At 44.0% G+C, this 20,874-nt stretch overlaps 1 protein-coding gene across 1 annotated transcript in view; it reads left to right on the top strand.

The window, feature by feature from the left end:
- LOC146064789 (uncharacterized) overlaps positions 1-20,874 on the top strand; it is a 382,419-nt gene that overhangs the window by 352,244 nt on the left and 9,301 nt on the right. The window contains exons 8-11 of the mRNA XM_083178664.1: positions 7,228-7,302; positions 9,703-9,777; positions 17,435-17,509; positions 19,106-19,165. Coding sequence (XP_083034790.1) covers positions 7,228-7,302; positions 9,703-9,777; positions 17,435-17,509; positions 19,106-19,165 — 285 coding nt within the window. The remainder of the gene's footprint in view (positions 1-7,227; positions 7,303-9,702; positions 9,778-17,434; positions 17,510-19,105; positions 19,166-20,874) is intronic.

Below are 20,874 nucleotides of genomic sequence, written 5' to 3'. Positions count from 1 at the left end.
CTAGGGTGATCCCACCCTAAGCAGAGAGGAGAACAGTACACAGCAGCACTGAGGGAGGGAAATAAATATTGCATTCAAGGTCAAGCTCAAGTTTAAGCCCCAGCAGCAGCACCAACACACCCGCTCCTAGACTGGAGTGAAGAAGACGGGCGGGGGAGCCACTGTTTAAAGCCTTGTGAAATCCGGCGCCGGGCAATGACGTTTTGCCCGCGCGGCCGGACCCAAGTCAGGCGGGAATATCAGAGCACTGCTCAGAACCGTGCTCGGATTAATGACGTTCGTGGGGGCTCGGATCTCCGAGTCCGCACATCTCTACTAAAAATGTGAGTGATTGTACATACTCATTCCCTTTTCAAAGGAACTCAGAGGGGAGTAGTCAGTCACTGCTTTTATGAGAATTGTGGATACAATGTAAGTTTGAAAATGAATGTAACAGATTATTTTTCACTTGTCTATAATTGTTGCCAATTCACTTAAATTATTAGGATTGATCTGTACATAACTTAGTTTTCTCTGCAATTTCAGTCAGTTTTAATAAAAGGGTGTACAAAAAACATACAGGTTGAGTATCCCGTATCCAAAATGCTCGGGACCAGGAGAATTTTGGATAACGGATTATTCCGTATTTCGGAATATTTTAATATTTCAATGATGTATTTTGAAGTATCTTGCATTTATGCTGTATAAACACATAATATACACACAAATATATTTTATTACCACATAAAATACACACAAACATATTTTAATTGTTTAAAAAACAAGGTTTCAAAACGTGAAACAAAATGTGTGTACTATCTCAGCACTGAATTTGAATGCCAAGCAATCATTGTCTTGCACATATATAGTGCCAGTTACATATCATGTCCCCAGTGATGCTGTTACATATGTCCCCAGTGAGTTTTTAGCAAAAAAAATTTTTTTTTTCACTTTCTGGAATGTCCGTATTTCGGAATAATTCGGATAACGGATATTCGGATACGGGATACTCGACCTGTAGTATCTATTGGTATTGACTTGCACATAAGTATGTATATATACTAAGTTTTTACTATTAAAAGTTAAGTTTTAAAAACTGAGATAAGCGTGCCCCAAAAAATGAGAGTACTTTTAGTCTTTTTTCTGTTTGCCTATAACTTTATACTCCCTGGGGAGCACCTCCACCCATCTAATATGTACACATTAGTACAAAATAATCAGTAAGGTGGTTATCAATACAATAAAAAAATATATACCAAAAATAATTTTGTGCAGCAGTATATATCCACTGTCCACTTTTCCCTCTGTTCCAGACCACCCAGCAGGTCACAAGTTCCAGTACATCTAACAGGTGCACAGGGAGGGGTAAATTTACCAATGGGAGTTCTGTTGAAGATGGGATGTTGCTATGGGCAACATCCCATCTTCTATCCCATTTTTTTTTTAAATTTAATAGTTTTTATTTAAATATTTGGTACTTGTCTACTTTCACGGCTCCCACGATGTGCATCGTATGCGGAAAAATCGCATCGCATGAGATCGCATGCGATCTGATGCGATGCAATGTCATTTTTCACTGAAATTATGGACATGAGTTGAAATCATATAAAATGCACCCCAAATGTCATTTTTCACACTATACCACCCCCACTATAAACGCCAACCCGAAGCGCGGCGAGCGCAGCGAGACCGCGAGGGGCGGCGGTACGCGTCCTGCGACATTTTCATACCCCCACTATCTACGTCGGCGTGGAGTTGAGAACAGAATGTGTGGCGAGCGCAGCGAGCCACCGAGCCCGAAGCGTGGTGAGCGCAGCGAGCCCCGCGAGGGGACACGGATACCTGTGAAGCCCGCAAAGGGACACGGATACCTGTGAAGGTATCCGTGTCCGCTCGCCACACTTTCTATTCTCAACTCCACGCCGACGTGGATAGTGGGGGTATGAAAAGGTCGTAGGACGCGATCGCATGCGATTTTTCCAAAAAATGCATGAAAACACGGTAAAATCGCATCGCATGCCATCGCATGCCACTACATATGGCATGCGATGGGAGCCGTGAAAGTACACAAGTACCAAATATTTTTCTAAATGCATATAAAAACAAAGCAAAAACAAGTATTCAATGCTCCCGATAAGACAATTTTTCGGCGAATCGGGCTGTTTTCACTCCTTGCAGTGAATCTTCTTCACTGAAAATCTGATTCACCCTATTCAATGTTCACTGTTCGCCGAAAGCGAACAGTGAATGCCGGACAGTTCTGCGTTTCGTGCTCACTGCAATTCGCTGGTGTATTTCAATGGGGTTTTCACTGGGATTCGTCAAGAGTGTATTCAATGCTAGGATGGAGAACTGCTTTCTACCTGATTTTTGCCATGATTCACCGTTTTGCATTCTACATCTTTTTTTAGGTGAACTGGAAAGCGATCCTTAACCACTTAACTGACTAATTTTGTTGAAAATTTTAGTTTTTATTATTATTTGAAAGTTTAAGATGTTTTTAAAAATATATAATTCAATATTTAATTTTTAAATGTTACATACTTAAGGCGTGTTTTGCACCGACCCCCATGTCCATAGGCCCCTACTGTAAAATAATCCCCTCCCCCAAGTAGAACTAGCCCTATATGTGCCTGTGTGTGTGTGTGTGTGTGCGTGTGTGTGATGATTGCTTGTATTTGGCAGTAGTTTGACCAGGAATGACAAGCACCAGTGCACGTTTAGGTAACGGAGTGCTAGCCTAAGCAATGTGATGTTGGCAATAAGAGTGGAAGAACAGCAAAGCTGCAGTATATTACTGAATGTCATATGACCAAGCCCATACCTCCCAACATGACCCTCTCCAGGAGGGACACAATGCTCTGCTCCTGGACTTTCCTCTTAATGCATGATTACCTTCATCATGTTAAACAGGTTAATTGCTAAGAAAGATGTTTCACCACAGGTGATGGCAATCATACATTAAGAGGGAAGTGCAGGAGCAGAGCAATGTGTCCCTCCTGGAGAGGGTCATGTTGGGAGGTATGCAAGCCCAGTAACCGATTCATTGCCTACCTGACCCTCCCCTTCAGGGAGAAAATGCTCTGTTCCTGGACTTCCCTGGTAATGTATGATTGCTATCACCTGTGGTGAAATTCCTTTCTTATCTAGTTTCCCACAGGTGATGGCAATCATACATTACCAGTGAAGGCCAGGAATAGAAAAAACAAAGGAATACAGCGCTTGGGTTTAGCCTGAAAAATGAACACCTACAATAGGCAGTATAAAAACATTTATTACATTCAAAACCATATATACAACATGAAAAAAGGAGTATAAAAGAGTATGTTTAATAAATAGTAATTGTGTGCAAAATTGCTCCAGTGTGGGAATTTATAGTTCGTGGGTACCCATGTGGTTATTATAGTTACAAACGGTGAAGGTCCACTTGGTTATTATAGTTACCAACGGTACAGGTCAGCTAAACGTCTCTTGCTGGAGGGATATAGTTGATATGGTCCCGGTTACATGCCCAACATGTGGATCTAGATTGTCTTGACAGCGGCTGGTGGAGTGAAATGGAGATGGCAGCCTTTGATCGTTTGTTGGTGGAAGCTGAGATGTTTAAATCGCATGAACAGGAAAGGCTGGTCCGGAAAGGCTGGTACACCGTGGTGCAAAACTGGAGCAATGTGTTTATAAGAGCTCAACGCGTTTCGACGTGTCAACACGTCTATCAGGTGCAGCTCGACACGTCGAAACGCGTTGAGCTCTTATAAACACATTGCTCCAGTTTTGCACCACGGTGTACCAGCCTTTCCGGACCAGCCTTTCCTGTTCATGTGATTTAAACATCTCAGCTTCCACCAACAAACGATCAAAGGCAGCCATCTCCATTCCACTCCACCAGCCGCTGTCAATCCAATTTGGATCCACATGTTGGGCATGTAACCGGGACCATATCAACTATATCCCTCCAGCAGGAGACGTTTAGCTGACCTGTACCATTGGTAACTATAATAAACACGTGGGTACCCACGAACTATTAATCCCCACACTGGAGCAATTTTGCACACAATGACTATTTTTTAAACATACTCTTTTATACTCCTTTTTTCATTTTTTATTATACCCCCCCATCTTTTTCACTTTTTTTAGAGAATTCTCTAAATGTTGTTGTATATATTGTTTTGAATGTAATAAATGTTTTTATACTGCCTATTGTAGGTGTTCATTTTTCAGGCTAAACCCAAGCGCTGTATTCCTTTATACAGCAGCTGTAGCTGTACCTGAGGTTCATAGCTTTCTATTTATCTTTTAAGGCCAGGAATAGAACATTTTCTCCCTGAAGGGGAGGGTCAGGTAGGCAACCCTGAGTTGTATCAAATATTACCACACCAGGTAGGCTCTTAAATTAGGATAGTACAGATGTGTCCACGTACACCATGGCTCAAATTCGCAACAGACTTTATTACTTGTGTGTATTGAAATATCATGTACTCCAATAGATATAATGTGAGATTAACCATGCAGCTTTGGGTTAATTGAAACCTCTAATTCTGTTTGCCAGAATATATTAAATTAGTATCAGAAAATAAACCTTTATATTTATTAGATCTTGTGTAGTGTAAAATGATCGCAAGAATTAAAAGATATTAAACTAAGTAAAGAAAGTACATACTGTAGTTAGTTCTGCCAATAGATAACATAATTATGCAAATAAGTAGTATGAGTAGAGAACTGGACAGTTTCTATATTATAATAAATAATATAGTTATTACTACATAAAATGCAAGATACTTGTGTACTTTCATGGCGCCGCGCATCTGTAGTAGTTGTAGTAGTAGTAGTACGTTTATTTATAAGGCGCCGCAAAGTGTCCGCAGCGCCGTACATAGCAAACAAAAAAACAAATTACAAGGTAACGTATAGGGTGTGTTGAAAGATACAGTATAAATAGGGGTATAGCTGGTAGAACTAAAATCAGCATCAGTTCTGAAGTAGGTGTCAAAATTGTCAAGGAGACTGAAGATGAATTAGAGGAAGGGAAGAACAGGACAGGAGCACAGGTGAGGTAATGAGGTAGGGTGAGTACGTGAGGAAGGAGGGCCCTGCTCATAAGAGTTAACATACTAAAAATAGGTGGGTGGACGAACGAAATACAATAGGATAAGTAGGAACGGAGGCAGGATAGGAGGATCAAAAGAGGTTAGGAGGAGGGATAGGCTAGTCGAAAAAAGTGGGTTTTGAGGGAGCGCTTGAAGGAGGTAAGGGAATCAGGGGGGCAGCGCGAGAGAAATCTTGGACACGGGAGTGGGAGGAGGTGATTAGGTGAGAGGTCAGTCGGCGGTCAGCGATGGAGCGAAGAGGACGGGAGGGAGTGTGGATAGAGATCAGTGAAGAGAGGTAGGGAGCTATGGAGGAGGAGAGAGCCTTGTAGGTGGTGGTGAGGAGTTTAAAGAGAACTCGGAAAGGAATGGGGAGCCAGTGAAGAGATAGACAGAGGGGGGAGGCGGAGGTAGAGCGGCAGGAGAGGAAGATGAGCCTAGCAGCAGCATTAAGAATGGATTGGAGAGGTGCGAGGCGGGTGAGGGGTAGCCCAGAGAGAAGGATGTTGCAGTAGTCAAGGCGGGAGATGACAAGAGATTGAATGAGAATTTTGGTCGCGTCAGTGGAGAGGAATGGTCTGATGCGTGAGATGTTGCGTAGGTGAAAGCGGCAAGACTGTGAGAGAGCACGAATGTGGGGGGTGAAAGAGAGGGAGGAGTCAATGATGACACCGAGGCATCGCGTTTGGTCGGTGGACGTGATCTCGGTTTCACCAATGCTGATGGAGATAGTGGGAGAAGAGGGGATGTTCGGGGGATGGAAGATTAGAAGTTCAGTTTTAGCCATGTTTAGTTTCAGGAAGCGTTGGGTCATCCAGGCTGAGATGGCCGTGAGGCATTCGGAGACCTTGGACAGGAGTGATGGGGATAAGTCGGGGGAGGAGAGATAGATTAGGGTGTCATCAGCATAAAGGTGGTAATGAAAACCATAGGAGCTGATGAGGGTGCCCAGAGAGGTGGTGTAGAGGGAGAAGAGGAGAGGGCCAAGGACTGACCCTTGAGGAACACCGACTGGCTGTGGGGTAGTAGGAGAGGAGGAGCTCGGAGTGGAGACGGAGAAGGAACGATCGGAGAGGTATGAGGTGAACCAGGAGAAGACCGTGCCAGTGATGCCAAAGGAGCGGAGGGTGTTGAGCAGGAGAGGGTGGTCAACAGTGTCAAAGGCAGCCGACAGATCAAGCTGGATGAGGATAGAGAAGAGGCCTTTGGATTTAGCCGATAGTAGATCGTTAGTGACTTTGGTCAGGGCAGTTTCAGTGGAATGTAAAGGGCGGAACCCGGATTGGAGGGGGTCTAGAATGGAGTTAGCAGTAAGGTGGCTTAGGAGACGATTATAGGTCAGACTTTCTAGGAGTTTGGAGGCAAAAGGGAGGAGGGAGATGGGCCTGTAGTTGGATGGAGAGTTGGGGTCCAGATTTGTTTTTTTGAGAATTAGGGAGACAAGAGCGTGTTTGAAGGAGGAAGGGAAGATCCCAGAGGATAGGGAAAGATAAAAGAGGTGAGCCAGGTGAGAGCAGACTGACGGACTGTGTCCCCTTGCTGCGCTCGCCCACGCTATGGGCTTGGTGGCTCGCTACACTCGCCACGCTATCTAAAGTCAACTCCATGACAACGTGGATAGTGGGGGTACGAACTTTCCACGTTGCCATGGAGTTTTCAGCCCCGCAGCTGGACACAGACGCACGGCGCCATGCTTGCGCCGTGAAACTACACAAGTACCAAATGCAATGTATCAAAAATGCACCCCACAAAAAAGGGGTACATTTAGGCCTTTTTTGTATTTTTGATACATTGCATTTTATATAGTAACTCCCATGTTTCTGTTAAAATATTCCTTTAGATTTTTTTTTATTGATGCCAACTTTTTCCATCATCCAATCATTGTCATGACTGCTGTAGGGAAACATATTAAAATTTCTACAGTTTAAATGCAATATTGAACTTTTTACCATTGGAATTTATGTATAGATGGTATTTATGTATATTCCACACAATTTATATTCTTGGTAATTTTGCCATTTCATATTTGTGTGAAAGTTGAACCCTACAGAACAAAGAAAGTAAGACTAACCAGTGTGAATCAGCAGACAGGGTATTTCTTCTTTTAGTAGTTTTCTTATTTGCAGATTTCAGATTTTAATATGGATTAAAATTATTTCAGCTGCTTGCGATGAAGACACATTGGAGGTTACTCCTATGGTTCGGGACCCAGATACAAACCGTGACGCAACTGTTGGTATGTTGCAAAAATATTTTGTTTTGTTTTTGGATTCATAGAAATGTACAATGTAGTAATCAATATAATTAATTTAGAAGTTACTAATGATCATACCAGAGGAGCTATAGTTTGCTCAACGAGCTAGTGTAGTCTATAGACATCCTAGTCAAAGCTTTTCCCTACCCGAGACAAAACTGTGTTCCTAGCTATATATGGGGATGGCGGACAGCGATGGGGAGGCGGCGGGGACCGACGGGGAGCTCCGTCGGAAGGGGACATGTGTGCATCTTGTGTGCACGCGTCCCCTTCCCATGGGTGCTGGCAGTTGGTGATCCGACCGCTAGACCCCCACTAAAAGAGAGCGCCTCGATCTGTTGGGCACATTTACTAATCTGTCGTATTTACTGATTTGGCCTGTGGCGTAGGCAGGCTTATTCCACCAAATTCTTTTTAAAGCCTGTATATACGACCGCTAAATACAAATATGAGTTGGCAGCCTGCACAGATCAGTTTCAGTGTAAAAAATAGAAGAAATAAATAAATACATTTTGAAAATGTAAATTTTGAAAAATATATATATATATATATAGTTTTTTAAAATAAATTGCACTGAATGCTGCACTGATCCATGCAAGCTAACGCCAAATACGCCTGGAAAATGAGGAGTATTTAAAAGCGTATTTTCAAGGCAATTACTGGTCATATCTTGCTTATTACCGGCTGTATATTGCATACGGCGGGTTAGTAAATTAGGAATCCTTATCGTATTCTTTCGATGGCATATGCATTCGTATTCGGAAAAAGGAATGTGCCATGAATACGAATTGATGTATTTTCTGCATATTTGCATACGACTGCTTATGAATAAGCCTATTTCAAGTATATTCACCCTAGTAAATTTCTCTCTGTGTCTCTCTCTTTTACGGTATCTTGTGTAGTCAATGTAGTGGTCGCTGCAGTAAGGTCCCATATTTTGTGCAACGAAATTAGGCCCACTGTAACATGACATATTAGGAGTTTGACTGGTACTTTATTACTGTGTACACATCAGAAAGACAGTTCTTCTTCAGTCCAGTGTACTTCTTGCTCTTTTGCAACATTAGCCCTCCCCCTCATTAATCCCCTCTTCGTTGGTTGACCCAATGCATGTCAACCTTCCTATTCTCGACATAGTAACCCTAGATGGCATTCCCAGGTAGAGTTTTATGTGTCTGTGCTGACCAATTAGCAGGAATTTTTACAAGAGTATTACATTTATAATTAGCATATTGTGTTGTCCCTCAATGTTTTAAAGTCACTGTTCCTGTTCCTAAATCAGTGGGTGTATCTGGTTTGAACAACTACCGCCTGATTGCCCTCATATCCTTAATTATGAAGTGTTTTGAGACAGTGGTCTTGGATCACCTTAAGGGTGTTATACAGGTGGGTTATCAATTTGCATATAGGTCAAATAGATCCACCGAGGATGCTGCTCTTACTGTTCTTCATAGAATTCTCTGTCATTTGGAGAACAAGGAATATATTAAATTAGTATCAGAAAATAAACCTGTATATTTATTAGATCTTGTGTAGTGTAAAATGATCGCAAGAATTAAAAGATATTAAACTAAGTAAAGAAAGTACATACTGTAGTTAGTTCTACCAATAGATAACATAATTATGCAAATAAGTAGTATGAGTAGAGAACTGGACAGTTTCTATATTATAATAAATAATATCGTTTTTACTACATAAAATGTAAGGTACTTGTGTACTTTCACGGCCCCAGCATGGCGTCGTGCTTCTGTGTCCCCTTGCTGCGCTCGCCCACGCTATGGGCTCGGTGGCTCGCTACACTCGCCACGCTTTCTAAAGTGAACTACATGCCAACGTGGATAGTGGGGGTACGAACTATCCACGTTGCCATGGAGTTTTCAGTCCCGCAGCTGGATACAGACGCACGGCGCCATGCTTGCGCCGTGAAACTACACAAGTACCAAATGCAATGTATCAAAAATGCACCCCACAAAAAAGGGGTACATTTAGGCCTTTTTTGTATTTTTGATACATTGCATTTTATATAGTAACTCCCATGTTTCTGTTAAAATATTCCTTTAGATTTTTTTTTATTGATGCCAACTTTTTCCATCATCCAATCATTGTCATGACTGCTGTAGGGAAACTTATTAAAATTTCTACAGTTTAAATGCAATATTGAACTTTTTACCATTGGAATTTATGTATAGATGGTATTTATGTATATTCCACACAATTTATATTCTTGGTAATTTTGCCATCTCATATTTGTGTGAAAGTTGAACCCTACAGAACAAAGAAAGTAAGACTAACCAGTGTGTATCAGCAGACAGGGTATTTCTTCTTTTAGTAGTTTTCTTATTTGCAGATTTCAGATTTTAATATGGATTAAAATTATTTCAGCTGCTAGCGATGAAGACACATCAGAGGTTACTCCTATGGTTCGGGACCCAGATACAAACCGTGACGCAACTGTTGGTATGTTGCAAAAATATTTTGTTTTGTTTTTGGATTCATAGAAATGTACAATGTAGTAATCAATATAATTAATTTAGAAGTTACTAATGATCATACCAGAGGAGCTATAGTTTGCTCAACGAGCTAGTGTAGTCTATAGACATCCTAGTCAAAGCTTTTCCCTACCCCAGACAAAACTGTGTTCCTAGCTATATATGGGGATGGCGGACAGCGATGGGGAGGCGGCGGGGACCAACGGGGAGCTTCGTCGGAAGGGGACATGTGTGCATCTTGTGTGCACGCGTCCCCTTCCCATGGGTGCTGGCAGTTGGTGAACCGACCGCTAGACCCTCACTAAAAGAGAGCGCCTCGATCTGTTGGGCACATTTACTAATCTGTCGTATTTACTGATTTGGCCTGTGGCGTAGGCAGGCTTATTCCACCAAATTCTTTTTAAAGCCTGTATATACGACCGCTAAATACAAATATGAGTCGGCAGCCTGCACAGATCAGTTTCAGTGTAAAAAAATAGAAGAAATAAATAAATACATTTTGAAAATGTAAATTTTGAAAAATATATTTAAATATATATATATATATATATATATATATATATCGTTTTTTTTAAATAAATTGCACTGAATGCTGCACTGATCCATGCAGGCTAATGCCAAATACGCCTGGAAAATGAGGAGTATTTAAAAGCGTATTTTCAAGGCAATTACTGGTCATATCTTGCTTATTACCGGCTGTATATTGCATACGGCTGGTTAGTAAATTAGGAATCCTTATCATATTCTTTCGATGGCATATGCATTCGTATTCGGAAAAAGGAATGTGCCATGAATACAAATTGATATATTTTCTGCATATTTGCATACGACTGCTTATGAATAAGCCTATTTCAAGTATATTCACCCTAGTAAATTTCTCTCTGTGTCTCTCTCTTTTACGGTATCTTGTGTAGTCAATGTAGTGGTCGCTGCAGTTCAGGTCCCATATTTTGTGCAACGAAATTAGGCCCACTGTAACATGACATGTTAGGAGTTTGACTGGTACTTTATTACTGTGTACACATCAGAAAGACAGTTCTTCTTCAGTCCAGTGTACTTCTTGCTCTTTTGCAACATTAGCCCTCTCCCTCATTAATCCCCTCTTCGTTGGTTGACCCAATGCATGTCAACCTTCCTATTCTCGACATAGTGACCCTAGATGGCATTCCCAGGTAGAGTTTTATGTGTCTGTGCTGACCAATTAGCAGGAATTTTTACAAGAGTATTACATTTATAATTAGCATATTGTGTTGTCCCTCAATGTTTTAAAGTCACTGTTCCTGTTCCTAAATCAGTGGGTGTATCTGGTTTGAACAACTACCGCCTGATTGCCCTCATATCCTTAATTATGAAGTGTTTTGAGACAGTGGTCTTGGATCACCTTAAGGGTGTTATACCGGTGGGTTATCAATTTGCATATAGGTCAAATAGATCCACCGAGGATGCTGCTCTTACTCTTCTTCATAGAATTCTCTGTCATTTGGAGAACAAGGAATATATTAAATTAGTATCAGAAAATAAACCTGTATATTTATTAGATCTTGTGTAGTGTAAAATGATCGCAAGAATTAAAAGATATTAAACTAAGTAAAGAAAGTACATACTGTAGTTAGTTCTACCAATAGATAACATAATTATGCAAATAAGTAGTATGAGTAGAGAACTGGACAGTTTCTATATTATAATAAATAATATCGTTTTTACTACATAAAATGTAAGGTACTTGTGTAATTTCACGGCACCAGCATGGCGTCGTGCTTCTGTGTCCCCTTGCTGCGCTCGCCCACGCTATGGGCTCGGTGGCTCGCTACACTCGCCACGCTTTCTAAAGTGAACTACATGCCAACGTGGATAGTGGGGGTACGAACTATCCACGTTGCCATGGAGTTTTCAGTCCCGCAGCTGGATACAGACGCACAGCGCCATGCTTGCGCCGTGAAACTACACAAGTACCAAATGCAATGTATCAAAAATGCACCCCACAAAAAAGGGGTACATTTATGCCTTTTTTGTATTTTTGATACATTGCATTTTATATAGTAACTCCCATGTTTCTCCTTCATCCACTAGGTGTCACTGGAGTTACACTGGGGAATCGAAGGCGACCACAGGGAGCATGGGCACTTTAAATAAAAGATTAGAGTGGCTTACTCCTCCCCTTCTACTTCCCCTCCAGGTCAGTCTTAGTTTGTGCCCGAAAGGGAGCGGACACACACTAGGTGCTCTCTGAGCACATAAGAAGATTTTTAAGCAGCATGGGTTTTTTGCTCTGCGCAGAGGACAGGCAGATAGTGTTACACTATCTGCCTGCTACGTGGGAGCCTGCCGAGGGAGCCGACCGCCCTAATGACACAGCGTGCCCGGCTCCCTGGCTGCTGAGACCACCGTCTCGGGAGGCAACGGGCGCTGCCCACCAAAGCACGCCGCGGTCCTCCCCCAGCCAACCGCCGACTGCAGGCGCATAGTGAGTATTCCCTGCCACCGCAGTTAGCGGCGGTGGTCAGGGTTTATTAGAAAAGGCGGCAGCAGAGGGCTTCAAGCCTGGCGCCAAGGACGCGAGAGCTGTCGGGCGTGGGGGCGGAGCTACCGCGTGGTACTCCCAGCAGCCCCGGCTATCCCCAGCGCTAACACACGTGCGGCAGCCATCTTTTTTACACTGGCGCCGCGGCAGAGCAGACTGTAGGAAGCTCCTGTACCGCTGCAGCCCCACCAAAGTACATTGCAAATCCTGGTGACCGTCCTGCTATAGCTCTCCCGGTACTGTGAGTTACAGTGGGGGATTGAGAGCTTAGAGAGAGATAGTTGGGCTGTGCAAAAAAAAAAAATCAAGGGCTATAGCGCTTCCTGGTTATAGACCATAGCGCGGTACAAAGCCTGTGGCAGCTCCTTTCCTTCACTATCTCTCCTGTCAGTCCTTCTTACTGGACTTATCTATACCTACTCTCCCTTGGGTGTGTGGTAGTGTGTGGATTCTGTGACATTTTTGTACAATGGCAGGGGGAAGCTCCAAGAGAATTGCCTGTAAGACTTGCAATGCTAAGTTTACCCCTTCAGCCCCTGGGGAGATTAACTGTGAGAATTGCACTGTTATTCCCTCTGTGTCACAAACCCCTCTGGACCCACCTTTCTGGGCCTCACAACTAACTGAGGTTATGTCCCGTTCATCCTCTGAGTTAACTCAGTCTCAGAGGGATAGAGAGACCTCTAGGACACAGCAGAGTGACTTAACCTCTGCAGTTCAGAGCCTCACTAGGGCCCTAGCTCCACGGCATGCTGAGCCTCGCCCGTCCTCCTCAAGGCAGCCCCCACCTTTGCTGAGGAGAAGAGCTTCTCCATTACACTCCCCTGACTCTGACGATATGCCAGACCTGGAGGAGGGAGAATTTGCACCCCCTGGGGACGACATGCAGGATGCACAGGATACACAGGATGTGTTAGTCTATGACACACAGGAACCTGCTCTGCCCTCTCAGGGTATTGAGGACCTTATAGAAATGGTCAAAGTAGCCTGCAATGTGACAGAGGGAGTCGATACCCCCTCCCGTCCATCCCTTTTTGGGAAAAAGGCAAAATTGTCCCCTAATTTCCCGGTAGCTGAGGAATTAGACGAGCTGGATACTGACGCCTGGAAAAACCCAGACAAACGTTTTCAGGCTACTAAACGGTTCTTTCAGAACTATCCACTGCTGCCGGAGGGCAGAAAGAAGGTGGAAGTTCCACCTGGAGTGGATTCATCTGTTTCCCGGCTGTCCAAAAAGACTGTCCTTCCAGTCCCTGGGGCTACCACCCTCAAGGATGTCTCAGACCGTAGGTTAGAGATGACCTTGAAAAACATCTTTTCAGCGGCTGGCGTGTTACAGCGTCCGGCGCAGATTGGTTGTTGGGTGAACAATGCCATAGGTGTCTGGGCGTCACAACTATCGGCTGAGGTGAATGACGGTTCAGATCCAGCTACTATTCTGCAGCTGTCTGAACAGATTCAGGATGCTTCAACCTTCTTAATAGAGGCGTCCTCAGACATTTGCGTGGTGGCGGCTAGAATTTCTGCTCTGTCCATTTCAGCCCGCAGAGGTCTCTGGCTGCGTCAGTGGCAGGCTGATGCAGAATCAAAAAGGGCGGTGGAATCCATGGCCTTTAACGGGGAGCTCCTGTTCGGCCTGGAACTGGATAGATGGATATCCCAGGCCACAGGTGGGAAGTCACACTTCCTTCCATCGGCAGCTCCACCTCCATCTCGCAGAACCGCCCACATGCCTTCCTTTCGTGCCTTTCGTCCCTCCAGTAGGTTCAGAGGTAGATCCAGGGGAGGTGCTCCTTCACAGAGGGGAACCAGAGGCCGTGGAAGAGGTGCTACCACTACCGCTCAGGACCCCAAGGCCACCAAGCCTGCTGCATGACGGTCCTCCGTCCCACTTGGGGGACCCCAGGGTAGGAGCTCGTTTATGGAACTTCGGCTCCGTGTGGCTCCAGTCCTGTCAGGACGCCTGGGTAAGAGAGCTTGTAACCCTAGGTTACAAGATTCGCTTCAGCATGTCTCCCCCAGACAGGTTTTTCAAGACCGGTCTTCCTCGTCCTCCAGAGAAAGGACAACAGCTGTTGGCCGCCATCGCCAAGCTGCAGGACATGGGAGTAGTGGTTCCGGTCCCCGCAGAACAGCGTTCCCGGGGCTACTACTCCAGCCTGTTCCTCGTACCAAAGCCGGATGGCTCGGTACGTCCGATTCTCAACCTGAAGGATCTGAACCCATACTTGCACGTGGCCATATTCAAGATGGAGTCCCTACAATCCTTTATACAGGGTTTGGAAGAAGGAGAGTTCTTGGTATCCATAGATATCAAGGACGCCTACTTGCACATTCCCATTTGGGCCCCGCACCAGGCATATCTGCGGTTCGCTGTGCAGGAGCGGCATTGGCAATTTCAGGCCCTCCCGTTCGGCCTCTCGTCCGCACCTCGGGTCTTCACCAAGGTGATGGCAGTCATGATGGAGGTTCTCCGCATGCAGGGGGTTACTATCATCCCCTATTTGGACGATCTTCTGCTGAAGAGTCGTTCAAGGGACACCCTGCTGGAGCACATTCTTCTCACACAGAAGATCCTCACATCACACGGGTGGATCCTCAACTTTGCCAAGTCGCAGCTTCATCCCACTCAGCGTCTCCTGTTTCTAGGGATGATCCTGGACACCAGCCAGATGCGGGTGTTCCTTCCAGCGGACAAGATTCAGTCCTTGCAGACTTTGGTCAGACTTGTCCTGAGACGGAGACAGGTGTCTGTGCACCAGACTTCTGGGGAGGATGGTATCCACCTTCGAGGCGATACAATACGCCCGATTTCATTCTCGCCCCTTCCAGCTGTCGCTCCTCCATCAATGGTCGGGCTCTCACCTGCATCTGCAGCAGAGGGTGACCCTGTCCCCACGGGGTCGTTTGTCCTTGCTGTGGTGGCTGAACACCGCCAACCTACAACAGGGAAGGAGGATCGCAATTTGGGACTGGACCCTCGGGTACTTCAACGGATACCGGAGAGAGGGGGTCACGGCCCTGTTGGTGGCTCCAGACTGGCCTCGTCAGTCTTGGTACACCAGTCTGACAGCTATGCTGATCGACGAGCCGTGGCCTCTGCCTCTTCAGGAAGACCTTCTCAGCCAGGGACCCTTCATCTTCCCAGATTTAGGTCGTCTGCATTTGACGGCGTGGCTGCTGAGAGGTCCATCCTGAGGAGGGCAGGTATACCTAGAGCGGTTATACCCACCATGCTTCGCGCCAGGAAAGAGGTTACCTCAGCGCACTACCACAAGATATGGCGCTCCTATGTGGCTTGGTGTGAGAGGCGTGGAGTCTCTACATGCCTGTTCAAGAAGGCGAGACTCCTCCTTTTTCTGCAGTAAGGTTTGTCGGCAGGGCTGAGGCTGAATACTCTAATGGTTCAGGTCTCAGCTCTCTCTATCTTTTTTCAGAAGAAGTTAGCTTTTCTTCCAGAGGTTCAAACCTTCTTTCAGGGGGTGCTTCGCTTGCAGCCCCCCATTCGTCCTCCAACGGCTCCCTGGGACTTGGACTTGGTGCTGGAGTACCTTCAGTCCTCAGTTTTTGAGCCCTTCGAGGAGGTGGACCTTCGCTACCTTACTTGGAAGGTCGTACTTTTGCTGGCTCTGGCTTCTGCCAGACGTGTATCGGAACTGGGGGCTCTTTCTTGTCGCTCCCCGTTTCTACAGTTTCATCCTGACAGAGCGGAGCTCTGTACCAGCCTGGCCTTCCTCCCAAAGGTGGTATCGGCCTTTCATCTGAACCAGCCCATCGTGGTTCCTGCCTTTCCAGAGGACTCCCCGGAGGCAAGATCCTTGGATGTGGTTAGGGCTCTAAGAATTTATGTAGCCCGTACAGCCTCAATCAGGAAGTCTGATTCGCTGTTTGTGACCTACGACCCTGTGCGTCGTGGATTGCCAGCCTCTAAACAGACGCTGTCCAGGTGGATTAGGTTGACTATAAGTCAGGCCTATGTCACCTCTTCACGGACTCCTCCTAGTTGCATTACAGCGCATTCAACCAGGTCGGTTGGGTCCTCTTGGGCGGCCGCCCGAGGGGTTTCTCTACAGCAGCTCTGCCGAGCGGCTACCTGGTCTGGCTGCAGAACCTTCGTTAGGTTCTACAGGTTTGAGACCTTTGCGGCTCCTGCTTCAGTGTTTGGCCGCAGGGTGTTAAGGGGATCTCAGCGCTCACCCACCCGGGATTGAGGGCTCTGGGACGTCCCCAGTGTAACTCCAGTGACACCTAGTGGATGAAGGAGAAAGAGGGATTTTGTACTTACCGTAAATCCTTTTCTCCGAGTCCACAGGTGTCACTGGACGCCCACCGCAGCGCTGTTCTCTTTAAAGTTACCTCAGGGCTTATGTCCTGCAGGGTCCATTACCTTGGAGTTTCCCTGCTGGGTTACTATGGTTATATATTTTTATACTTATATACTAAGTTAATATGTTACATTGTCTGTTGACTGTGTATGTTTGAACTTGCAGTGTTTTCTCACTGTTCTTTCTTTCATCTTGTATTGAATGATTGTATGTGGTATTAACCTCCACTTCGGAAGTGTGTTTTATCTTCCTGCTCCCTTCCGGGCACAACCTTTATGACTGACCTGGAGGGGAAGTAGAAGGGGAGGAGTTAGCCACTCTAATCTTTTATTTAAAGTGCCCATGCTCCCTGTGGTCGCCTTCTATTCCCCAGTGTAACTCCAGTGACACCTGTGGACTCGAAGAAAAGGATTTATGGTAAGTACAAAATCCCTCTTTCTGTTAAAATATTCCTTTAGATTTTTTTTTATTGATGCCAACTTTTTCCATCATCCAATCATTGTCATGACTGCTGTAGGGAAACTTATTAAAATTTCTACAGTTTAAATGCAATATTGAACTTTTTACCATTGGAATTTATGTATAGATGGTATTTATGTATATTCCACACAATTTATATTCTTGGTAATTTTGCCATTTCATATTTGTGTGAAAGTTGAACCCTACAGAACAAAGAAAGTAAGACTAACCAGTGTGAATCAGCAGACAGGGTATTTCTTCTTTTAGTAGTTTTCTTATTTGCAGATTTCAGATTTTAATATGGATTAAAATTATTTCAGCTGCTTGCGATGAAGACACATTGGAGGTTACTCCTATGGTTCGGGACCCAGATACAAACCGTGACGCAACTGTTGGTATGTTGCAAAAATATTTTGTTTTGTTTTTGGATTCATAGAAATGTACAATGTAGTAATCAATATAATTAATTTAGAAGTTACTAATGATCATACCAGAGGAGCTATAGTTTGCTCAACGAGCTAGTGTAGTCTATAGACATCCTAGTCAAAGCTTTTCCCTACCCCAGACAAAACTGTGTTCCTAGCTATATATGGGGAAGGCGGACAGCGATGGGGAGGCGGCGGGGACCAACGGGGAGCTCCGTCGGAAGGGGACATGTGTGCATCTTGTGTGCACGCGTCCCCTTCCCATGGGTGCTGGCAGTTGGTGATCCGACCGCTAGACCCCCACTAAAAGAGAGCGCCTCGATCTGTTGGGCACATTTACTAATCTGTCGTATTTACTGATTTGGCCTGTGGCGTAGGCAGGCTTATTCCACCAAATTCTTTTTAAAGCCTGTATATACGACCGCTAAATACAAATATGAGTCGGCAGCCTGCACAGATCAGTTTCAGTGTAAAAAAATAGAAGAAATAAATAAATACATTTTGAAAATGTAAATTTTGAAAAATATATTTAAATATATATATATATATATATATCGTTTTTTTTAAATAAATTGCACTGAATGCTGCACTGATCCATGCAAGCTAATGCCAAATACGCCTGGAAAATGAGGAGTATTTAAAAGCGTATTTTCAAGGCAATTACTGGTCATATCTTGCTTATTACCGGCTGTATATTGCATACGGCTGGTTAGTAAATTAGGAATCCTTATCGTATTCTTTCGATGGCATATGCATTCGTATTCGGAAAAAGGAATGTGCCATGAATACGAATTGATGTATTTTCTGCATATTTGCATACGACTGCTTATGAATAAGGTTAGACAGTTTGTTTTGTTGTTGCTGTATAGGAGTAGGAAGCGGATGGAGGGTCAGGGGAGCAGTGAGTAGAATATGGTCTTTGATCCACAAGAGTTTAGGAGCATACATGGGGCAATTATAGCCCTTTTTCGAAGCGATCTGTTTAGAAATTAAGCACAGACCGCTTCGTTGTACACCCCATAGTAGTGTAGATTCCTGGGAAACGCCAGATCAGATCTTGACTACGTGTAGTCAAGACCTAGTCAAATCGCCAGTGTTCTAACCAGAGAACACTGGTTAGCACAGATCGACCATACACACATCGCTATGTGTTGAATTAGTTTAGAACAGGGTGGGAATGACTATGGTGTATCATTTGGCTGAAGCTGCCAGGCTTTTTCTCCACATGAAAAATCAGCACTTTTCACTGTATTTAGGGTGAAGTAGACCCGTCCTATTCAATCCTCGAACCGATTGTTCACCTGGCCGAGAAATCCAGCCTTGGCAAAACTGCATGAATAGTCGAATTTGCCGCAAATTCACGTGGTTATGGCAAAGTTTCAGCCATTTTCGGCCATTTTTGTGGCCGTTTTTCGCTCTTGCCGATTCATGCCGAGCATGACAAATTATACCAGTAGAACTCACATTTGTTTTACATTTCTTTTAAATTCAGTTTTCTGCTAATTTTGTGAAAGCAAAGGAATCAACAGTTAGGGATGATATTTTTATTTTTATTTCTTTCATTAGCAAGTGGGAAAAAGGCAACTTCCAAAAGACGACACATTCAAGCTGCTGATGGTGTTGATGGTGAGTGCTAGAAAAGCAAAAATCAGACCATAGTTTAGCAGGCATATACAATTCTGCAATATTGTCATGTAATAGTTCACATATAACTCTGTCACAATCTCTGGATTCCTTCTGTAAGATGTAGATAAGTTCAAACTGCACAGCGTAGCAGCACTACAGCACAATTCTGAATAATTGCATAAAAAGAATATTGAGACCATATAGCCCAAAGAGAATCATTGGCTGCTCCTATCACTTTCACTGCTATCAGCTAAACTACCACCCCACCAACGTCAGCTCTCAACACTCCCCTCATGGCCATTATTCTGTCAGGTGGTTGTTGACTGAAAATTATTATTATTTTTTTTTGTGAATATTACATTTTGTTCTGCAAATTGTATCTGCTTTCAATTTTTTAAGTAACCAACGAATGTGAGTGAATATATTTTTGTAGACATTTGGGATTATTAAAATATGGGTTTATATAAAAATATTGTTCTGAGTACTGGCATATTATCCTTTCACAAACTGGGTGCTGGCAGTTGGTGATCCGACCGCTAGACCCCCACTAAAAGAGAGTGCCTTGATCTGTTGGGCACATTTACTAATCTGTTGTATTTACTGATTTGGCCTGTGGCGTGGGCAGGCTTATTCCACCAAATTCTTTTTAAAGCCTGAATATACGACCGCTAAATACAAATATGAGTCGGCAGCCTGCACAGATCAGTTTCAGTGTAAAAAAATAGAAGAAATAAATAAATACATTTTGAAAATGTAAATTTTTAAAAATATATTTAAATATATATATATATCGTTTTTTAAAATAAATTGCACTGAATGCTGCACTGATCCATGCAAGCTAATGCCAAATACGCCTGGAAAATGAGGAGTATTTAAAAGCGTATTTTCAAGGCAATTACTGGTCATATCTTGCTTATTACCGGCGGTATATTGCATACGGCTGGTTAGTAAATTAGGAATCCTTATCGTATTCTTTCGATGGCATATGCATTCGTATTCGGAAAAAGGAATGTGCCATGAATATGAATTGATGTATTTTCTGCATATTTGCATACGACTGCTTATGAATAAGGTTAGACAGTTTGTTTTGTTGTTGCTGTATAGGAGTAGGAAGCGGATGGAGGGTCAGGGGAGCAGTGAGTAGAATATGGTCTTTGATCCACAAGAGTTTAGGAGCATACATGGGGCAATTATAGCCCTTTTTCGAAGCGATCTGTTTAGAAATTAAGCACAGACCGCTTCGTTGTACACCCCATAGTTGTGTAGATTCCTGGGAAACGCCAGCTCAGATCTTGACTATGTGTAGTCAAGACCTAGTCAAATCGCCAGTGTTCTAACCAGAGAACACTGGTTAGCACAGATCGACCATACACACATCGCTATGTTTTGAATTAGTTTAGAACAGGGTGGGAATGACTATGGTGTATCATTTGGCTGAAGCTGCCAGGCTTTTTCTCCACATGAAAAATCAGCACTTTTCACTGTATTTAGGGTGAAGTAGACCCGCCCTATTCAATCCTCGAACCGATTGTTCACCTGGCCGAGAAATCCAGCATTGGCAAAACTGCATGAATAGTCGAATTTGCCGCAAATTCACGTGGTTATGGCAAAGTTTCAGCCGTTTTCGGCCATTTTTGTGGCCGTTTTTCACTCTTGCCGATTCATGCCGAGCATGACAAATTATACCAGTAGAACTCACATTTGCATAT

This window comes from Crinia signifera, chromosome 1 (genome assembly GCF_055691185.1).
Source record: "Crinia signifera chromosome 1, ASM5569118v1, whole genome shotgun sequence".
NCBI lineage: Eukaryota > Metazoa > Chordata > Amphibia > Anura > Myobatrachidae > Crinia > Crinia signifera.
Note: the sequence above shows the minus strand (reverse complement) of the source record. Positions and strands in the feature narration are given on the sequence as shown.